Raw genomic sequence first — 19,322 nt, 5'->3', positions numbered from 1 at the left:
CTCACTTTGAACTGCATTTGAAAACATTATCTGATGTGTGCAAGCATAACATTCTAATTATGGAGGTAAGTAGCTATGTATAGACATTTGTCATGCATTCTTAGCAACAGCGTTCTCTGCTCTCCACACTTCCATGGAAAGAGCTGGTGGCAAGAATTTTCCCCATCTGCCCAGTAGCACGGGAAGGCGTGAAAACCACTGTCACTCATCAGCATACTTTTAAGATTTCTTTACTGTAAAAGTGGAGCAATTAAATAAACAGCAGTTTCCTCAGTGACCACAGAGCAGATCCTGCAAACCTGGGACTGCTCTGCAGCACTGGATGCCTCTGGAGAGGAACCATGCAGCCACAGTTGGATTGCAGACGAGACCAGGATAAATGTGGTTCTAGGGGCTAGTGTAATAACTAAAGGCTTAGTTTAAATGGACATGTACTGTATTTATATACATGTTTTATGGTACTAATTACTGACACAGTTTCTGTGTACCATTGTCTGGTTTTTTTAAGTCCACGGCCCACATTAATTTATAACAAGGCACATGACAGGCTGAAGACCAAGGCTGTTGAGCTGTCCAGGATATTGTAGGGGTCCATGATATACATTCTTTTTAGGTTCAGTTTCCACACAGTGTCCAACTTTTTCCATTTAAGAAACCAGTCATGAGGTTTTGACTTTATTAGTAAACACTTTGGGACTATGGTTTAGCGATATTTATGGAAGTAGTATTGAGTCAAAGGTTGGCCTTGAAGACATTGGAGGTCCTTTCCAACATCAGTGATTCTATGATCCTATTAGCTTCTACCAATCTTCCTTTGTTTCTCTGCCTTCACCTACAACTTGTGTCAATGTTAGAGGACACCTGAGCAGGAATACTACCAAAGTGTATGAATCATGTCTGTGCATTTAATCAACCAGGACTTTAGCGTGCCCCGCTATTTTCTCACTGTAACCTGCAGCAACATCCACTTCTGCTGACCATCGCAACACGGTACAGAGCAACTGCACTGGATCCAAAAGGAGTTTTACTGTGCTCAGAAAAAAAACCCAAATAGGCAAAAACCTAGAAAAACAAGTCACAGAGAGCAACTGACCTAGATACTAAAGTGCCTGTGTCTGCAAACAGAATTTGAAAAAAACCCTCTGGTGATTATTGATTAATACTGCACAAACATCAACTAGTTGCCTCTGGGAGCCCTCATGACTTCGAGGGAGATAAATTATCTAATTACTGGAAGCTTAAAAAACTACAACTGAACACGCTGCTTAAGTAAATAAACATTAATAGATTTAAAAATCAATGCATGAATAACTGAAAATACCTTTTAAGAATGGATAGAACTGAGCATTCTGTACAATGAAGTAGCTAGGAGCTCTGCAACAACCTTGTCAGGGAATGGACAACTTTTCCAGTTTAACACCTTTTTAAAAACGGGTAAATGTTGCTTTTTCATTCAAGTTATTCTATGTTTGTTGCTTCAGCTGAAGGGAAGCCAGCCATGAAAACTGAGCTCCTAATTACCATCATCCTCCCTCTGATGTGGATGTGGCTGGTACAGCAGTATATGTCGACGTGGCTGGTACAGAACTTTTCATACATATGCACACAAGCATAACAGATGGTTATAATTATCAGTGGGCAAGCTGCAGTCCTAATTTGAGAGTGAGCAAAAATAGGTTGTGTTGTCCCTCACCCTTCCTGGCCACCACACCCAACTGCTGGACAACTTGGAGGTCACTCTCCCCACATCAGGGGAGGGTGGCCGAGGGACCGCCACCCCGCAGCCCAAGCAGAATGCCGCTCTGGGCATGGTGCACATCCTCCACCTAAACAAGACAGGCACATGTCAAATCATCATCGCTTCAAAGGGGAATGTGCCTACCTAGCATTTCTTAATTCAAAAGGAAAAGTCTAATGAAAAGTGCTTTGAAACTTGTTTATTGCTTGAACTCATGCAAATGAGGGTAGATATGACGCTGAAAGCCTCTGGACTGACCTGCACAATATATACTGCAGTTATTTCCAACCTGCCTCTCACCTCAGCAAAAGCTGCTCTCTCATCCTCTGCTCTGCTCTTGGAAATTTGATTACCTGCATCAGTAATCAACCACTGGCCAGAGACAAGACAACTGCAGCTCATCCCAGAGCCAGCCCAAACACCATAATTTATGCAACTCACAGCACAATCCATGCTGTGTGGTTTATGGCATTCTCTCCAAGGCTAAGCCAGTCTGCTCCGCAGTGTGTACTTAACTAAAAGTAAACCAGAATCAACAGCTTGGGAACAACTTGCCTTTGAACGTCAACAAGAGTGGCTGCTGCAGCACTTGCCCTCTCCACACCACATGCCCTGTGATGATCTTGCTTCAGAGGTGACCAAATCCCCCAAAATGCCTTCACAAATGGCTCTGTTTCCAAATGCGGGCACCTTCCATTTTTAGCACTAGTGTTTATCTTTCCATATTTTGCCACATACCAGTCTAGCATGCAAGCTAATCAGAGCATTCAAAGATGAGCATTAAAACTTGCATGCTGATGTCCACAGCTGGATCACCCACTGTTGTTCCCAATAGGAACAAAATGGGAGATGAAGTAACACTGGAAGCCCATGCACCATATGATCACTGTCATTCTAACTTTTGTCCTTTTCTGGACAACAAAAGTTGTGATAGCCTGGAACCAAACATTCAGATAAATGCAGTATTAAGAACAAAGCCTGAAAAAAATACCAGACAGTAGCCTGCCTGGAAGAATCAAAAAAGGACTTGCATATCCTATGCTTCTCACAGGCCAAAAAGGGAAAGCACACACTATTTTATGGGACTTCAGACAAAAAGTATCACAAGCAGATGTCAACAGACTTGACACTGATACAAAAAGATGGTTGCACATAGACAAGAAAAACGTTTTGTCATTCACCTTCTTGCAAACAGCACAGATTCAGCTGAGAGCCTCAACTCATTATGTTCAGAGCCAGGCATCATTCACACTACAAACATAACCTGTAATCTGAATCAATATTCTTCCCTCCCCAAGAGATATCAAGAAATATAGAAAATTCTCTACTGACCCTTTACAGCTGCAGTTGTTGGCAGCAGCAAATAAAGTCACTGACACGTTTGACAAAACTTGGCATCCATAGCAAGTAACTTTGTAGTATGAACTAGGAAGTAGTAAAAAGTTTAGGAACGGGGGTATGAGTATGTGAGACAAAAATGTTAATAAGTAACGGAAGAGTAAACTGAGCTCAAACATCTGCATATATTTATTTAAATGCTTATTGCTGGAGAAACAGATCTTCAAATACAGAAAAACACACAAGTTAACAGTGGAAGATCTGCATAAATAATTGTCTTTCTGAGAAAATAACTTTAAATTTCCCTTTAATTGTTTCTTCTATTCAACTTCTTTTGAAATTATATCTGCTTTACACTACAATTAAGCACATTGCACTTGATATAATTTTTATGTGTGTGAACAAGCAAGCCCCAAAACTTAAACCCCCAACTAAGTGTATTCTTTATTAAGGTAAAAAGGTGCTTCCTGGTCTCAAGGCCACTGACAAAAGGCTACCATGCTCAAGAACCACACTAATACATTTGTAATACTACAAGCATAGAACTCAAAAAATGACAGCATAAACCTTCTCATATCTCTTCCCCCTACACAGGATATGGACAAGGAGGTGCACAGAACTGAGGTAAAAAGGGATCTGTAAGCTAAAAGCCACAACACAGTAATTGTCTGGTGGTTTGTATTGGAGGATGGCAAGAAGTCTTTCAATGGGATGATCAGCCCCTGAGCCCACAGTGGAGAGTGACACATGCCTTCCCAATTTATCCCTAATGCACCAGGTACACCAAGGTGATGATGCAGATACAAGAGACAATGTGTGAACTACAATAATGAAGCAATTCCTGGTCAAGGGAGAAGGCAAATGTATACTCTGGAAAATTTTGGTTGCTCCTGGAATAAATTTCAATGGCTTCTACTGTCCTGTACTAGAACTAGTCTGGTCTCAAAGCAAAATGATCAAGCAAGTTTGAATAATCAGCTGCAAAGTTACCTTCAACAAAGGTAAACAATGCACCTTCGGTCCTTTCTTCTTTTTTAACATTAAAATATCATTGAATTGCTCAACACAGTGAAGAAATTTTGGCTTAAAATGACAGAGCTCATTTTGCAATGACAACATCCCCTTCTAAAATACATGCTCCTATATTTATGAACTTTCATAAAATTATTCAAGACATTCAATCAGCTTTTGGGGGGATTTTTGTTCCTGAAGTCCTTTCCTGCTAAAACACTACTATTGCTGCAGTAGGAGTGGGGTACCAACGAGGATGGAGAAAAGAAGATGCTTCTTCAGTCAGGTCCTGGTTACACATACAGGGCAACAGAGAGGCTTTCACAAGCATTTCAAAACACAGCTTTTTTTCCAACCACCTTTTCCATAATTTTTCAGGTGGATTCAAACGATTAAGCAGTTAAATTAGCAACACTGAAGGGACAATGCATACTCAGTAGCAACTGAAGATCTGTCATCATTACCAGCACACAAACCTGTTTGTCTAGAAAAACGTACACCACACGAAGCACCAAGGATCAGAACTCCCTAAACTTGCCTTGACAAGCTAAGAAAGAAGCTAGGACATGTCTCTTCAGAACCAGGCTGTTCTATGCCTCATCAAAAAAATCACCCTCATGCTTTTCAAAAGGGGGGGGTGACCTCTATGTGAATGCACACCATGAAACAATTTTTTTTTTCTTTTGACTCACACTGAGTACATGTACTCAGTCTAACAACACCGGTAGAAAACTAAACTTTTATCAAGTACATGTTTTTTTCCTTGCACATGCAGGATTGCTCATTTATGCTATTTTTTTTTTGTTTGCCGATTTTTCTGAAATGTAAAACAGTTCATTTGTTTTGAGAAAAAAAAATATACATAAAGACCTATGCAAAGAGAACTACCTCAGTATTGAGGATTCTCCATGCTTTTACCACTTTTAAAAAGCCACTTTTACGATAATGTGCAAAGGAGTATTATTTCCTTGTGCTCTTTTTTGATTTTTATCAAATCTTAAATATGGGGAAAGTTTAATTTTTCACTTAGATATGTTTATATTTAAAAATAAGCAGCCAAACTCAGTAGAAGAAGCTTGAAATAAAGCATGTATATGGTCAAATCAAGGGCTCAGTCATAATGATGAAACAAAAATAGTGTTCTGCAATTATTAGTAAGAAAAGCCAAATCAAAATGACCAACCATTGATTCACTGAAAAGTGCAATTTTGCAATCTGTAGCAGCTGCTAATATTCCTTGTACCTTTCTCATGTTTAGTGCAGTTCCAAACTCAGGAAAGACTTGTATCTAGTTAGTTCAAGATTAATGAAAACATTGAAGGAGCAGGTAAATCTAATCATAGAAGTCTTCATTACAGAGTTAAGACAAGGAATTCTGTGTAGACTAATTCCTAGTTTTGGAAACTGATAAACAGCTGTCTATTCTCATAGACCCCCAACTCCAACTGTCTGTATTTAACAGCACAAATGCTCAGCTTGACAATCGTATGCTTCTTTCATAACAATCTTTCTACTACAACACAAGAGGGGAAGCTGATCTGAACTGGTTCTTGGCCTAACATGATCGCAAACGGCAGTGACAGACTAAGTTCCACCACATCCTCTCTGGTGACATACACAGCACATGTTGTTGGGGCAGAGAGTCTAAAGAAGAAGAGGAAAATGAAAGTCCTTTACAAAACCCTGTCACAGAAAGTGTAGACGTGTATGTAGCATGCCAGTTTCTCAAGATTTCCAAGGGATTCCATGTCCAGCCTGAGCTACTTTCTCCTTCCATCGCTGTGCATGAGAAGTCACTACATGAGGCCTGCTTCAGCTCTATGTGGATACACAGGGAACTGGAAAGCATTTGGAGAGGAGATAGCACAGAACAGCAAAACACACACAGCACTTACACATACAAAAACATTCCCTCTGGATATTTTTCTTAATTTTAGAAAAAACTTACATAGATTTTATCTTGCTGATATCGCTGGAATAAGTTGTGCATAATGGAGCCTTCATGGAGATCTACGAGTGCTGCCATGTCTTCCACGCTCTCTGTGCTTGTCTGATGCATAGGTGTTACTTTTTGGTGTGTGATCGTGCTCTGTTTATAAGTGAATACCTGAAAGAGGGGAAACAAAACCAATATTGATCAGAGCACACATTCAAGAACTCCTGTCTGAGAATGGAGCTTTCATACCCATTCATATCCCCTATCCAGCTTATCAGTGTGCAGACTTGCAAAATACAATAGTCTGGCAGGGATACCTTCCTCTAAAGCTTCTCTGACACTCTCTGAACCCCAAACACCTACATGGGTCATAAGAAACTAGCACATACTGACAGTGCACTTGAGGACTGTAAGGACTTTTCCTGTTCAAGGGCAAATGCAACCTTGTTTCACACTGGACTACTGCTGGACTTTATCAAGAGAAAAACAAACCAAGCAATAACCATTCCCAAAAATACCAAACCAGACAAACAAAAAAACACCTCTTACAGTAAAACCCACTTACATTCAAATTATTCTGGGAGGAAAAGTTTGACTGTGCAAAACAGCAAATTGAAATTAATGCTCTAATAGGCTGCAAGTGTTCATATGCTTGATCTGAAATCCACTTAAATGTTTCCATTCAATTCTCCAGTCAGGAAACAGTCATTACTCCTAATGCAAGTTGCATTCTAAGTTCTGTGTGCAGCAGATATTTAGAAATGAATAAGCCAACAGATTTCTTAATTGACTTTTGGGACTAATTTCTGAAGCCAGTTCTTAACAAACAATAAAAACTCTAAAAAAGACACCATTTAAATACTCGGTTGGAAAACACTTCTACATATCTTCTGTAAAACTATCACAAATGTGCTAAGACGATGTACACATCCTCAATCCAGTTGAGCTTTTATGAATACTAATAACACCAAGAAAGACTATAAAGCAATTGATTTTGAATTCAGCAACCCATTTCCTGCAAATTTACATCTTGGCACCTCATCCTTATAGACACATGCCCACATCTCATAGCCAATGCTCCTCAGGCAACACTTGTCCCTGCTAATGGCGCCATTTCAGTGTTAAAAAGTCAAAGCTTGGAATTAATGCAAATACTTTGTGGAAATACTAACGTGGAACATTAGGAAAAACCCAAACCCTTCCAAAATCCTTTAAAATAATATTTATGAAGCAGACGGAAGCAGAGCCATAACTGTCAGCCAAGCACCAGCAAGCACTGTGGAAAGGCTGCTGCAGGCTGGGGGTCATGCTGTGCAGCACTGCCTAAGGGGCCACCTCTGCGCAGCAGGAGGAAACCTCTCAGAGGTTTTTCAGCATAAAACCTTATGTATGTTCCTGGCAATAAAAGACTGAACAAGTGTCATAGTAGGAGGCCATCCAGAAAAACAGTGATGTTGTCTGTCCTGCTGAGACAAACGAGAAAGAGAGGCTGAAGAAGCAAGAGGCTGAAGGCAGATCAGACTGAACACCAGACCTCTGTACTTGGATATCCTAACAGCTGACAGAGGAGTGCTGCCTGAAGATATTTCTTCATTATAATAGTACTCTAAGCATAACAAATGCAGGCACAGGCCATCAGACCATTAGAGATGTCATTTGCACCAGCACAAAGCATACTGAAGGAAGGCTGAGGAAGAAAGGAGATCTGCGGAAGAAATTTCTGAAAGGAGCTGGGAGGCATCCCAGACATCAACAGGGTATGTGAGGAAATTGTTCTGTGAGCTGACTCAGAGACAGGACTGTGCATCACTCAGCTAGAAAACACACCAACTTCTAATAATGGCTGTCAACCAAATTAGAAAGAAGGAGGACCTTTTCTTCAACACCGCGTAGCTACTTTTCCTTTATTTTTAATTTTTGCCAGAACCACGCATCCCTTATATTTCTTAAACCCTCCATAAAACTTGATCAAAATCATCTAACAAGATCAAAGTCATGAGAGAGGGATCACATGTATAGACCTCATCTCCTTAAAACAGCTTCTTTTCGAGCCCTGTTGCTCAAGCTCTGAAAGGCCAGCTTTGTTTTATTTCATCCTGAATCACGTCTTTATTAGGATAAGGACGTGGAAAAACTACCTTGAACTTTATCATTACTAACTAGAAGATCATGTTATGAAATATTACAGCACTTGACATCCTCAGGAAATAGGAACCCAGAGCCATTCTGCAGGGTCAGCACGAAGAACAGGAAGACAACCAAGTTGGCTCCTGAACTTCAAGAGGACCCTGTTGGCAGAGTGCAGGAACATCCATCCTCAAGGACCCTCCCAGCATTTCTGGAAGGTCAAGTGAAATATGCAGGAAACTAGAATAAGATTTAAGACAAGCCTAAATGAGAATTCAGCAAAAACTTCTTTCCTTTCTAGATATAAATGGTTCAAGATAACAAACATGCTGAATGCATGGAGAACTCTAAATTAAACCTTAAAGAGACAGCATGCAAAATAAGAACTCTCAATGTTATTATGGAAATGAAAATTCGAGGTTGAGATAGGATGGACCAACTCAAAGAACAACAACAAAAAGAACAAGCTCAAGAAATATAAGACAAAACAGCAAACTGAGCCTAACAACAGTCAAGTGCATTTCACTGGGAAAAGAGAACCTTTCAAAACTGCCCTGCTGTCCCTACCACGGCTTCCTAGTGCTGTGATGAACATGCCAAAAAGAGACCCAAATGAGGAAGCGGTCTAGAAAGCCAGGGGACCAATGCTATCTTGCACAATTAATCTGGCACATGAGGAAAAAAAAAAAAAAGTTGTCTTTCAAGCCTTCCATTTAAGGGAAATACAACAAAACAATATAAAATTAACTTTCTGCACAAAATAAACACCCCAAGCTCAAGATCTAATGGAAATTATGTTTCAACAAAAGATGTAATTTGTAATACAATTTATTAACATGAGCAACGTATGTCAAAATAGGCTCTCAACAACAGGAGTACACATGCTTTCTCTCTTATGGTGCCATTTTGTGACACGATGCCAAATTTAAAAAATCCCTGCTTGGATCAGTTCATTAAATGGCATCAAGGGATTTCACAACAGCTCAGTCAAATGAGTTTAAGAGAATGCTGAATTAAGTGCTTATGTACATCAAAAAACCCACACAACCCCCACTTCTTGCAAAAGCTACAAGTTGCACTCAAGGTTTCCAGCCTGCATGGAGCCCATACACAACTGAATCTCTCAGGGTGTTTTTCACACGGAGACGGGGTTTCAGTCTGGTGCTGATGACCCACATTGGATGGGAGGAAGGCAGAAGGTACTCCAAAGGTTTCCTGATCAACAAGTCAGTATTTCAATTACAACCTTTGTTGTTTTAGTGAGATTTCTGTGAGATTTTTATTTCAAGGCAGAAGTAGGCTCATATGCACCTTGGAAGCCCTGATGTGAGCTAGATCACTACTGAAACTGCTCTCTGAAAATGTGCAAGGTCATCTACTGAAGAGTTCACATATTGCAAGCATTTTGAAACAGCCCCTTCTACCCAGCTGACCCATTACCCACCACGTGGGCAGCAACCGTGCCAGTCAGTCACCTGCCATAGCTTTGCCATTAGTAGCACATGCTGAACGTGGTACTGCCTGACTGACGCCAAGTACTGCCTGCTTGGGAATGGTTATGCAGCTTAGCATGTCCCTGTTGCCAGTGTTGTTCCAATAAATCAAGAGGGTTTCTTGGTAGGGGTAGCAGACACAAAGCAACCAAGCTCCCTCTGCTGCCTGTTTCTGCACAAGAAAATGCTTTTATCAATCCTCGGTGTAGTATATAAACTGCAGGGTCTTACAGAAGATAATCCTGATATGCAAACACATGAACCAGAAATACTAAAGTCTTGTCACACACTCAATTTAAATTAAGTTGCTTAAATCCATATAACCAGAGGGATAAGGTAAAATATGGAAAACATAAAATTCAGTAGGACAGGGAAAGCAAAGACAAAGATCTATTGTACAGAAGTCATCTGAGAGACAGGTTTACAAACTAAAAATACACAGCCAAACAACCACAATTTTTTCAATAATTCCTATGATATTAGTAAACCAACTGCTACAGCATCTGGGCAGCCCACAAGAACCAGAAAGCAAAACTAATTGACCCAAAAAGTAAAGCCCACAGTCTTCCTGTTGCTGTCCCCATGGACTGCCCCATGTGAACTCTTCACAGGGTTAATCGCAATGGTTACTGTGATGGCCACGAAAATCCATGGTTCAAGAGCAGCTCCAGAGGACTTGGCCCATACATTCACTACATCATTGCTCTCTGTTTTCTCAGGCATCTTTTTGCTTCTTGTCACCTACCCCACAGCAGAGATGAGCATAGCCCAGCAAAAAAAACAGGACTGTACAGACAAACACCCACTTTAAAATATCAATTCCTTTTTTTATTCTCTGCTGTTGGTCTGAACTGAGGATCATTATTTGTGTTTCCCTCATGTTTAGAAGTTAAAAGAATGCAATAAATCTTACAAAATGTCTTTATAGATGAGTCCAAGCAGAAAAAGGAGGCTATTACAAGCTGTGGAATGCGGTGTTCCAGGGAGCAAAATAAATCATGACAAGCCCAAGGACCCAGAGATTAAAAACAAAAATAAAAATATAGTATTTTACTCTTTTTTTTCCTGGAGAGAGCTACTGTCTAATTAGATACTTAAAATACAGGACAAGGATGCTCTCTTGATAAAATCTGAAGTAATTTAAGATCAAATGTAAAGCAGAACAACTACTGACATTTTAAAATTCTACAGTTAATCATGACAAGAGGGTGACCCAAGTAATGTTTTTGTCCAATAATTTACTATTTTTCTGTAACAGTTGACCTTAGACACTCACTGCATTGTTCCAAAATAATCTTTCAGGCAACAAGATGTACCAGGGCCCAAGGCTTGCTTTGATGCAATGTAATTTAATCTCTATCAAAGTAACCAGAAAACTCCACAATGAAGTCTCTTACCTATGAAACTATGAAGGAAAATGAAATAATTTTATGTAAAGTATTTATGTCAGGAAAAAATATTACCAATCCGCTATCTGTGACTAACTGGCCTTTTCTTCAAGCAACTATCCCATACACACATCAACTGAGAATCAGCCTATTTCCCACCTGTTTTGTAAAATTCTCCCCCTTTTATGTTGGGAACTACTGCACTCCCTGGCCCCCCTTACCCGTTAGATGTTAATCTGCATCTCTAATGGAAAACCTCTAAATGCCCACTCTGCACATCACTGTATCTACCCAATCAGTTGAGTAGTACACAGCCTGTAAATTGTGGTAATCCTACACTTTATCCTTACCCTCTGCTCACTTTGGTTCCTGCCGTTTTCAGTCTTTGTTCTTCCTCCTATCGATCAACCCCCTTCCAAACCCTTCCTCTCAGTCCCCATTTCATATCACTCCTCAGACTCGTCGGGGCCTGGGACATCTGTGTCAGTAGCTGCTCCCGGGTTCAAGTGCTGGGAGCCTGTGCTGAAGCCTTCCTCACCCTCTCCCCAGCCTCCAGCAGCGACAGCACCACCAATGGTTTGCAGCATCTCCCCGAATGTCTTTCCTACTACAACTTTCAGGTTCTCACACCCACTCAGAATATCCCCTTTTGCTCCCAAGCTCCACAGTGTGGGGAAGCATGCTGCCAGGATGACAGCCCTGGTCAGTGCCACAGCAGAGCTCAGCAACCCACTCAATTGTGCCTCTTTGTTGTTCCCCTACGTGCTGACCACTGTCAACAATCTTGTCTGATCAACACTTCCCACCTAATGCCCATTCCACAAGAGGTATTTCAAGTTTACTCCATTCTCTAAACCATTTTCACATAGACAAGCTCTGTCATCAAGTACAAACAAGCTTCTAATTACAGGTTCAGCACTTACGACCCTTCAATTGGGCTTCCCTACACAGACAATTAAGAAATTTAATTAGAACTAAACACATCCATTTTACCAAGATCATACTACTGTAAGATAAGCCTCTAGGCAGTCCCTGTAATTCTTACAAGAAAAAAACGAAAAGGTGCATCTTTAATTAAACTTTCTTTCTAAGTGACCTTGTCTAACTTACAGCACCTGCAGATATCGCAAAGCTCGAAGTTTAAGAAGCCCACCTATAAATACTGCAACTGCAGTACTACAGAAAATGTGCAACACTCCTCACATGTCAGCAGCATCTTCTTCACCATGCAGAAGTGCTCCTTTCTGTCTGTGGACAAGAAGTGGGAGAATTGCAGCTGCTTTCCCAGAATGTTGGACCAAGTGAAGCAGTCCAAGGGCAGGACACAGGACACGTACCTCAGCATGTGTCTTCAGCTCCCTGACAGGCAGCCAGTCAGCAGCGAGGTCTGAGCAGCTCTGGCCACACAGCAACCCAGGGAGGAGGCTCTGACCCACACATCACTGCGAGATGAGACAGGGAGCAGATCCTGTCTTGTAGCAGAGAAACAGAAGCTCTGGGCCCATGTTCCCAATCCTCCATCTGTTTCGGAACACCCCACCAAAGGCACTCCCAAATCAGTATTACTGTAAGCAGAATCCAGTAAACAGATGTAATGGCAGTAACTCCTTTTGCTTTCACTGCACATCACCTTACCGAGCTCAAAGGACAAGAGGGTGAAAACTGATGGTCTCCTCAGGAGGAAGACCAGAACACTAAAAACTCTCACCCCTTATCCATCATTTTCCACATAGTGGAAAAGCGTGTCTATGGATAATGCCAGGCACTGAAAGCATTAACTTTCCTCTCAGTGTTACTTACAACTCAAGTGAAACTCTCAGTTTCCAATTTGTATTTATTCCATGATTCATAGAAATAAACAATGACTACTTGCAATTGAATGAACAAAGCCAAATTTGAATAATATGCCCCACTATCAAGAAGTGGAACAACTATGGTCAATAAGCAGCCTACAAATTATACCAGCTTTTATGAGACACAAAGCAATTAATCTCAATAGGTCTTTTTTTCTAAAAACAAAAAAAAAAAAAGGAAAGAGCCCTGCAGATAGCTGACTGGACTGTCTCCAAGACTGGAATAGGAGCAGCCTGTGTGCAACTCTGCAGCAGTGAAATCAGAGGCAATGTTTTTATGGGAGCTCTGAAGGACCATCCCTGTAGAGCAAGCCTTGTCCCAAACAAAGGCTCGCTAGAGAAAAGGATGCTCCAGTGATGCTCTCCAGGATTCCAAACAAAATGTGAGCAATGCCATTGTGAGCCTTTTGGCCTCATCCCTCTACATTCTTCTCACCCCAATACTTTTCATGAACTGACCCTGCCTGGGCTGCCGGTGTAGCCCCCACGGCCTGCGGGTGCCAGTGGTGCCCAAACTCTGTAGGAATTGTCCTGCACGAAGTCAGGCACAAGGGGACCAGGAGCTACCTCGGGAGTTGCTGCCAGGCACAGTTGCCTGGTAGGAATTTCCCATCAGGAAAGTTTGTGGCACTTGTCACCACTGTATTATTGCCAAAACAAGGAGGCTCTGCCATAACACGAGCTGTAATGGATGAAAGGTTCTGGCATCAACCCAGTGAAAGCTGGTGCCCCTGCACAGGAGGACCACAGCCACTGGGCTGGGGTGTTTCCCCTACAAGGCTGCTGCTGCAGAGGGCTGGGAGGGAATAAAAAGCAAACAGACCCAGAAGAAAGGGTTTTGCATGGAAATGGGTGGTCTTCACAGCAAATTTCCATGTACTGAGACAATTTAGGGCTTAGGTTTCCTTCACCCCTCCTACCAGGGAGCAACCAACGCCTCAGCTCTGGTTAGATGCAGCCAGACACCAGAGGTTGTGCTCCAGCTCGTGGCTCACTCACTCAGTACTGGCTGGGTGTCAAGAGCTGGCAGACCTGCGGGAGCACCCCAGCAGGCTCCAGTGCCAGGGCCACCCTCACGCCAGCCGTGAGACAACCGACCTGGCCAGGAGCCAGGCTGGAGAAGAGCCAGCTCAGACAGCACTTGGCTACTGGCAGCATGACCCAGTGCGCTGCCACAGCAATGCACCAGGCAGGACTGCAAGGTCTTACAGCCCTCAACCACCTCCATCCTGAAAGACATCACCCCACAGAGGCTCAAGCAGTAACCTCCCAGACCCAATTCGCTCACACCTTCTCCTCCTGCAGGTCTTACACCTCTGGAAACAGAGCAAAGCATGCTTCTCCTCCAGGGCTTTCCACCACCAACTCCACCTCTGCATTCCTCTTGCAAAACCTCCCCTATTTCCAGTTATTTCTCCTCCCTCCCCCACGCCTCTTCCCCTTGCCATTATGGTCCCAGTTTCCCTCCTGGTGCCCTCTCCTGCCCACCACCTCCCCATAGGGAGATCTGTCCCTTTGGAACCGCCTTGTCCCAGCTAGCAAGGTAAGAACTTGCTTTCCAACCCACATATGCATTTCATTTGGAATTTAAAGTGTCCAGTCCCTGAAACACCAACAGAGGAGCACCTCAGTCTGGCTGTCAGTCAAGTGGTTCCCTATCTGTTCTGCCCACACCCAAGGGAGTACCAAATGTCACAGGTAACACAAAAGGGTTGTCAGACAACAAATTAATGCTTGTACTTGAAACAGGAGTGTAAATGTTCTGTGAGACGCCCTAAATATATTGGGGCAATAGAATAATATAGGATACTGGCAGGCATTAGTCATGAATCCAGTGCTGAGGGCAAAAAAACGCTCTGCACTGACCATTTTTAAAGCTGTACTGTGAATTAAAGACATGGCAACTTGCATATGCATAAAGAAGTTCATAAACACACAATCTCACTTTTCAGATCTCCTGACAACTATAGACTCCTCAATTTATGTTTCCCTTGGTTATTTTTTTTTTAATTTCTCCAAAACTTGGCTTGATTTTTGCTAGTGTAAGTACTGTATGCCTCACAGCAACAATATTTGATTGTATTCAGCTTTTTAATCAAACAACCCTTTGTTCACAAGAGCAATGTGCCTGCTCCTCTAGGACCTTCCTGCCGTAATGTAAAGAAACACCTTTGGAATCTTTACGTATTGACATGTTTTCAGAGAAACAGAATAGGCAAGAGATTGACATGAGAGTGAACTGGGGAAGCTTGAAATTATCTTTGAAGGATTAATTTTCAAGTTTTTTTGAACCCACTCCAATAAAGTTTAGATAAGGGTCTACTCTCATATTTGCTTGTTTAAAAAAATAATTAGTTTTAAGGTTTTTTTACCTTTATGTTACAAGAATAAAAAATCTAAATGAGAGACAGTACAAAGCTCTGTATCAGTTTGCAGAGATCACGGACTATCTCAAGTTGAGACGGACCCTTAGGGATCATGGAATTGAGCTCCCTGTTCCTTGCAGAACTACCTAAAACTAAATCATGTGACTAACAGCATTGTCCAGATGCTCCTTGAACTCTGTCAGGCTTGGTGCCATGACCATTTCCCTGGGAAGCCTGTTCAAGTGCCCAACCACCCTCTGGGTGAAGATTCTACCCCTAATATCTGACCTAACCTTCATGTAATTTCCTCTTGTGAAAGCCTAAGTCCAAATTGAAGCATGAATTATTTGTTTTAGAAGACAGCAAAAGCCCTTTTATATTTCTTATTAAAGTTAACTTTTGATCTTTTTTCTACAATATTACAAAACGGCATTTCTACAGTATCCCTAATTGCCTTGTAATGACAATCCAACCCCTCCCCTTTATTGGCACACCACACTCCCACCCACACCCCTGGCACTACTTACTGTTGCTCAAGCCCAGAAAATAGGAACTGGGTACAACCCCAGCTTGAACATCAGCCCCTCACTCACTCTTTTCTCCTCTTTAAAGGATCAGAGGGGCTTTTCATTAAGCCAGCATTTACTACCTGCTGTTCCTGCAGGTTGCCTGCGGTGAGAGGTTTACTGCTACACTGCTAGGAAGACAGCCAAGGGCATATTTTATCTACAGCTCAAAGCGGTCCTTTAAATGATGTAACTGTCTACTCAACTTGCCTTCCCCCAAAACTTGTAGGTGTACAATGGTAACTCACACTTTGGGGAGGAGAGAGAGGGCAAGATGTGGAAAAGGAGGAACTGAAGCCCTGAATACAGTAAGCTCCTAAGGATGTCTACCCATGGAAACAAATATGGACATGATGACCCATCACACACAATGGAGAACGCCCAAAGCAGAATTATGGGCAGGTGAACATGAAACACTGGGCATTTCCCCCAGACCTAAGCACACAGTACAGTTTCTATAGCAGCTTAGTCAACAGGGCTATGCCATTTCAAAGTTAACTTTTACCATGTGTGCTGATCTGAAAACAATTCATCAGGCTTTCAGGAAATGCTATCTGAGGAGAAACAGTAAGGCCACTCCCTCTGTCACTACAGCCATTAATTCAGCTGAACAGCAACTGGGATTTTTTCCAGGTGTGACCTAAGATAACTGGAAGGTGACCTTAGACAACCGTGGGAGGAGGTGACCAATTCTTATTTATGTGCCTGGTTCTGACATGCAGAGTTAATTGTAATTACTCTGTAGGCAGCGACAGACCAGCTTTCAGCAGGTGTCCAAAGCTGCCTTTTAACCTACCAAAGTTAGTGTTGGGTTCCACAACAGCATAGTTGTTGAAACAGCATAGTTTCCCCTGCCTGAGAAGGCACCCTAAATATCAACAGATTATTTTTTGCTAGCATGGAAGCACAGTCAAATTTAAAAAAAAAAAAAAAAGTGCAGGTGGTTTATCCACACTCAGAATTAGCCAGTGCCATTTATAACTATTGGCAGGAGCAGCACTTTCTTGGGACAGAAGAGGCTTTAGCCCTGTTTCATAGTCTAGGCTGGAACTGAATCTCAGCTGGCTTCACACAGCATGAGTAGTTTCCTCCTACCAGTGTGTGTTAACAAGGATCCCAGGACGCATGGTCCAGCAGCATGTGACAGTCCATGTGTAGAACTAGCCTGGGTCTAGGAAGGGATTCATCATTCCCTCAGCTTCCCTGTTGATCTCCCTGGGCCCAGTAATGAAGCTCACCACAATCCATGGCAGGGCCAAAAGGGGTAAAAGGCCACAACAGAAAGCTTCATGCAGCAGGCATGGATTTACTGGCTTTACCGGAGATACAGAGAAGATCGGCTTCAGCTCTGCATCCCAGTGAACCCCTCTTCTCAGAGGCTGAGACACTGAACCCCAACAACCTCGTCCACAGTGCTGTTTCTGTGGCTAAGCAGGGCTATGCTGCTCTTCCCAGGACATCCTGCACCAACTTGAGGTGCCTCACACTCCTGTTTCTCCCAGAAGACAGGGGGATGGCTGCACACCAGATTGTCAGCTTCAGTCTAGAATTAAAAAAATAGACATCCCAGCTTCCACATGCTGGACAGGAACCTGCCAGTGCATGATTACTGCAGGTTGGCTGCCCAAGTCTGCAATAATAATATGCAATAATCCCTCCTGAGAGGCACTGCTCTCGCACGCCCTGCTAGCAGGACCATGACAAAGGACTCTCTGTCTGCAGAGGGAAGGAGCAAGGGACCTTGCCTCCCTACCAGCAGACAACCACAGGTCACTGCAGAGGGCAGGGGGTCCCTCTGCTCCTACCGCTGCTCAGGCGACTTGGCAAAAATAGTAACTGACAGGTGAAAGGTGGGAGAAAGGAGAAAGAAGCTGGAATAATTCTGAATTTCTATGCAGTAAGCAAAAACTTGGGCTTTTCTTAATAATATATTCTGATAGGTTAACTAATCAAAGAGATTGCAGCATCAAAAATCACCATAAACATTATTTTCAAAAAAGCACAAAGCCATCTTATTTTACAGCTCTAGAGAGCATATTCTGCCCTTGGAGTCTTACTTTTCTCCAGGACCAGTGTGCTTAGACAACAGCAGCAGTCTCAGCAGATGACCACTGACAGCTCCTGGAGAAGAGCTGTGGGTCAGCCAGCATGTTGCACTAAGGCCTTGTTTCACTCTCTTCAACCAGGAATTCCTCCTAAAAAGCTACCCAGGCCCTTTGCTAGCTGTGCCACACAGCAAAACTTAAAGCTTCAAGACTCTCAGGGCTCTCATACTTGCATGTTATCCTCGCTACAAGGTGCCCACCAACATGTTAGGCTGAACTGTCCTGGAGAGCCCCAACAGCGCTCAGCAAGGAAATCTGAAACTTCTCAAACCTGCATAATGGGGACTGGCTCTCCATCCCCCCACCTTCCCAGCACTGTTAGCTGCAACAACATGAGAGCCTGCTGCCAGGAAGAAAACAGGTTTGAACAAGCACGAAACCAAGCTGCACGTACCTTAAGATAGCAGCCAGGCGGTTAAGCCCTTCTCATTACAAACGTGAAACCCAGATCCACACCCCAAGAGCCCAACTGGCCCCTGTCAACCGAGATCCCTCAGACCCATGTGCAGCTGGAGCTGGAGGGCTCCTGCAGCCACATGCCAGCCTTCACTGAGTCAGAGGGGCCAGAAAGCCCCTGACAGGTCATTTATGATATTTGCATTTACTTTTTAGAGGGAAACACTGCCTGACTGAAGTTTTCCAGGCCTCCCCTGCCCAACAACTGCTCTGATTTAAGATCAACAAAACCAGCTGAATATTTCACAATGGTTCAATCATCATGAAACCACAGTTAAGAGAAATGGAAGCAGTGGAGGGAAAAGAAAAAAAAAAAAGGCGACACATTCATCAAAAAAATAAATAAATAAACCCTACTGTATCTTGTTTTGAAAAGGTGTAGTAAGGGAAAGGGCATGAATGCATATTTATTCTCAAGCTCAAAATCTTTAAGTTTAGACTGTGAAAAAGAGAAATTGCTTATTCACAAGCAGCACAGTCACCTTCTAACTTACACTGAAGTTGCACAGTACACTCCTGCACTGCTGCAGGAGTATTACTCAGTCTGATTACACAGGTACTAATTATTTAGGCTCTCTCAAATGGATACTAGTAAATTTGACTATTACTCAAACAAAGCATACATTGTTAGGAATGCCAGAGTGAACTCCTTCTTTGACTGAAACCTTTTTAGGAAAAACTCTACATCTTTGCTATAAAGTTTTACAGTGTCTGGTACAAAGACCTCTTGGAGATTTTTAAAGTATGAATATGAAAACACTACTAAATTTTAATATGTCTAGTTTGGGGAAAAAACAATATTATATTCTTTTGCTTGGTACTATTACCAGGACCGTGAACAAATATACCAGGCCCAGGAGCCTAAGAATTCACAGAACAGCTTAAAAAAAACTTTTCTTCTGTCTGTCCTAAGAGTCTCTACAAGTTCCCCTTTCTTACATCCTT

At 42.4% G+C, this 19,322-nt stretch overlaps 1 protein-coding gene across 1 annotated transcript in view; it reads right to left on the bottom strand.

Annotated features, from left to right (window-relative positions):
- MYO10 (myosin X) overlaps positions 1–19,322 on the bottom strand; it is a 162,435-nt gene that overhangs the window by 84,252 nt on the left and 58,861 nt on the right. Inside the window, exon 3 of the mRNA XM_048311502.1 lies at positions 6,036–6,194. Within this exon, the coding sequence (XP_048167459.1) occupies positions 6,036–6,194 (159 nt within the window). The remainder of the gene's footprint in view (positions 1–6,035; positions 6,195–19,322) is intronic.

This window comes from Corvus hawaiiensis, chromosome 1, assembly GCF_020740725.1.
Source record: "Corvus hawaiiensis isolate bCorHaw1 chromosome 1, bCorHaw1.pri.cur, whole genome shotgun sequence".
Lineage (NCBI taxonomy): Eukaryota > Metazoa > Chordata > Aves > Passeriformes > Corvidae > Corvus > Corvus hawaiiensis.
The sequence above is the reverse complement of the archived record's forward strand: the minus strand, read 5'-3'. Positions and strand labels throughout refer to the sequence as shown.